The 2,500-nt window shown below is 33.3% G+C and overlaps 1 protein-coding gene across 1 annotated transcript in view; it reads right to left on the bottom strand.

Moving 5' to 3' along the window:
- YME1L (ATP-dependent zinc metalloprotease YME1L) overlaps window positions 1–2,500 on the bottom strand; it is a gene marked incomplete at its 5' end in the record, with an annotated part of 12,034 nt that overhangs the window by 116 nt on the left and 9,418 nt on the right. The window contains 1 exon segment of the mRNA XM_070126500.1: window positions 1–2,500. This exon segment is cut by the window's left edge and continues 116 nt beyond it; it is cut by the window's right edge and continues 27 nt beyond it. Coding sequence (XP_069982601.1) covers window positions 2,381–2,500 — 120 coding nt within the window.

Genomic DNA, 2,500 nt, shown 5'->3' with positions numbered 1-2,500 from the left:
ACACATAGTCTCCATAGGTGGGAGCAACCTTTTAAACTTTGCCAAAAATCAATAGTAACTTAACCTAAAAACATACAACAGACTGAGCACAAATATAAAGTAACCTTTTGCTAATTGTTGTTTTACAGTTTTATTAAAGTAACATACAATTTAAACCCATGTCGCCAGGAAAATGTAGTGTTTACCATAGTATTGTTTTGTGAAATGTCTCCGTACATATGACTCCACAAGTGCTTGGCCACTAAAGAGTCAATTAGTAGACCTTGTGATGTCATCTGATTTCACCATTCCTTGAGTTTGCAGGAAAACTTTTTTTTTTAACTAATGCTATAAATATCAAAGCTTTTATTACTATTACTGACATTATAATTATTATAATGTTAATGACATTACAAAATCAATAGAAGATACCAGAAAATATTTTTGAAAATCAAGGAAAAGGGTTAAATAGGTGAGATAGATAGTACTAATAATTGACTCACTGTGGAACCATCTACATGTAAAGACAATTAATAAACTAAATGGTGGGCATAGCATTTGTCTATATGCCACCCCCAGCGGCATCAGGTTATATGACTAGCACTAGGAAAACAAAAAACAAAACAAAAAAATACAATCCTTTATTTCTATGCTCAAAAAATGTACTTCACAAATGAGAATCTAAAGGACAGACAAAGAAAAAGAAGTCTATCCACATGAGAAAATGCTCATGCATGAAATGTACAAAGTAAACTTCTTTCCACAAAAATGCACCCATATTGAATCAATAATCTACTTTCTTCTATATATTGATAAAATCTCTACACCTACCCTACCTTCTGAAAATAATGTGAAATATGTAATGATGACAATGAATGAACACTGAAAGTACTGATGAGAAAGTGAGCCAAAGTTCATGGCAAAGATACAGGCAAGATAGTTTTTTATCTTAAAGGTGCATAATGACAGCTGCTTTATTTCCTTCTTGACAGTGAAAATTAATCATAGTACTTCAAGATCACTGCTAAGAATTCTGTCCATCACTTTCTAATGAGGCTGAAGAGTGGAGACACTCAGCCTTAAGTACAACCTTACAACAGCTTATGAAAAAAAAATATTTTTCATCTAATTATACCAAGTGGTATCATAACCATCACTGTCATTGGGATAATCATAATACCAGTAGTAATACTTAATGAATACATAAATAATAGTTGAAATACCAATGGAATATCAAAGAGGGGGGAAATCTTTACTAATGGACACATGCCTCAGGAGGATTCCTTCCCAATTTAAGTTTAATTCAGCAAAATGTCTACACATCACTAAGTTATTATTCACCAAGATGTGAAAGTTACACAGCAAAATATATCAAAGTGAGAATGACTTCTTCCACAGACCACAGCAATCAGTGGGATTTATTACATATCCAGAGCAGAGATTCACAATTTAGTATCATGTGATGAAAACTGAAAATGGTCACATCCAAATGCAGATCAATAAAATGAAACCACACACAAAAATTCACACATTCATCTGTGCAAAACTAAATCATCCCACAGTCTGTGTTATGTGAAAATTATACCAGTTACTTTACAGAATCACAATGTGACATTTTCCCCTAATTATGCATTCATTGGAAAGTTTACAGAAAGGATTGATCATCCTGGCAACTGTCTTCTCCTAGAATCAGCACCTTGTTTGATAATTTGTTCCATATCAAGAAAGTATGAAAGGAGCAAGGTTGGAGCAAGTGATATTATGCAACATACTTGACATACTTGATGTCCTTCATTTTATACGGAGAGAAAAATGAAAATGAAAACACAGTCTATTTTTGACATTCACAGAGTTTTCTTCACTTTAAAAAAAATCAATTATTTAGGAAAGAAAATATACAAAAGGAAATATACCATATAGTCATTTTCAAATGTTATTGTACTTTAATTCACAAGATGACAAATAAGGAGTTCTCACTATGACAATATAGGTCCTGAGCTCTAACTCCCTCATAGATATTACCTAACTCATTACAAACCTACTATCTACCCTGTGTTGCTATGATCACCCTGAAATCATGACATGGGAGATGAACAGTGAATGGCAATGAAAAAGTTAAATGTGATGCTAATACCATGACTTACTAGCAAAGTAAAAATATTTCCAAATGTCACACATCTTCGAAATGTACTACCGCCAAAGAAACTGCTTATGCCAGAATTTATATATCATCTTGGGATTATTTTTAAAAATCTAGAAATGCATAAAACTAAATATCCTTCATGATACTTGCACTTTAAATAAATCAAAAACAACAGCTTTGATATTTTTCTTGTCATAATGTGATGAATATGACATGACTGGCTTTGTTACAATAAGGCATCCTAAGCCTAACCCCAAACTACAAGTCCTTAGCCACTGGTCGTCCATCCAGGATGGCCTTGATGTCATCAGCATCTAGAGTCTCATACTTCATGAGGGACTCAGCAAGGGCTTTGTGCTCCTTGGCATGGGCTTTGAG

This window comes from Penaeus vannamei, chromosome 10, assembly GCF_042767895.1.
Source record: "Penaeus vannamei isolate JL-2024 chromosome 10, ASM4276789v1, whole genome shotgun sequence".
NCBI classification, from domain to species: domain Eukaryota; kingdom Metazoa; phylum Arthropoda; class Malacostraca; order Decapoda; family Penaeidae; genus Penaeus; species Penaeus vannamei.
The sequence above is the reverse complement of the archived record's forward strand: the minus strand, read 5'-3'. Positions and strand labels throughout refer to the sequence as shown.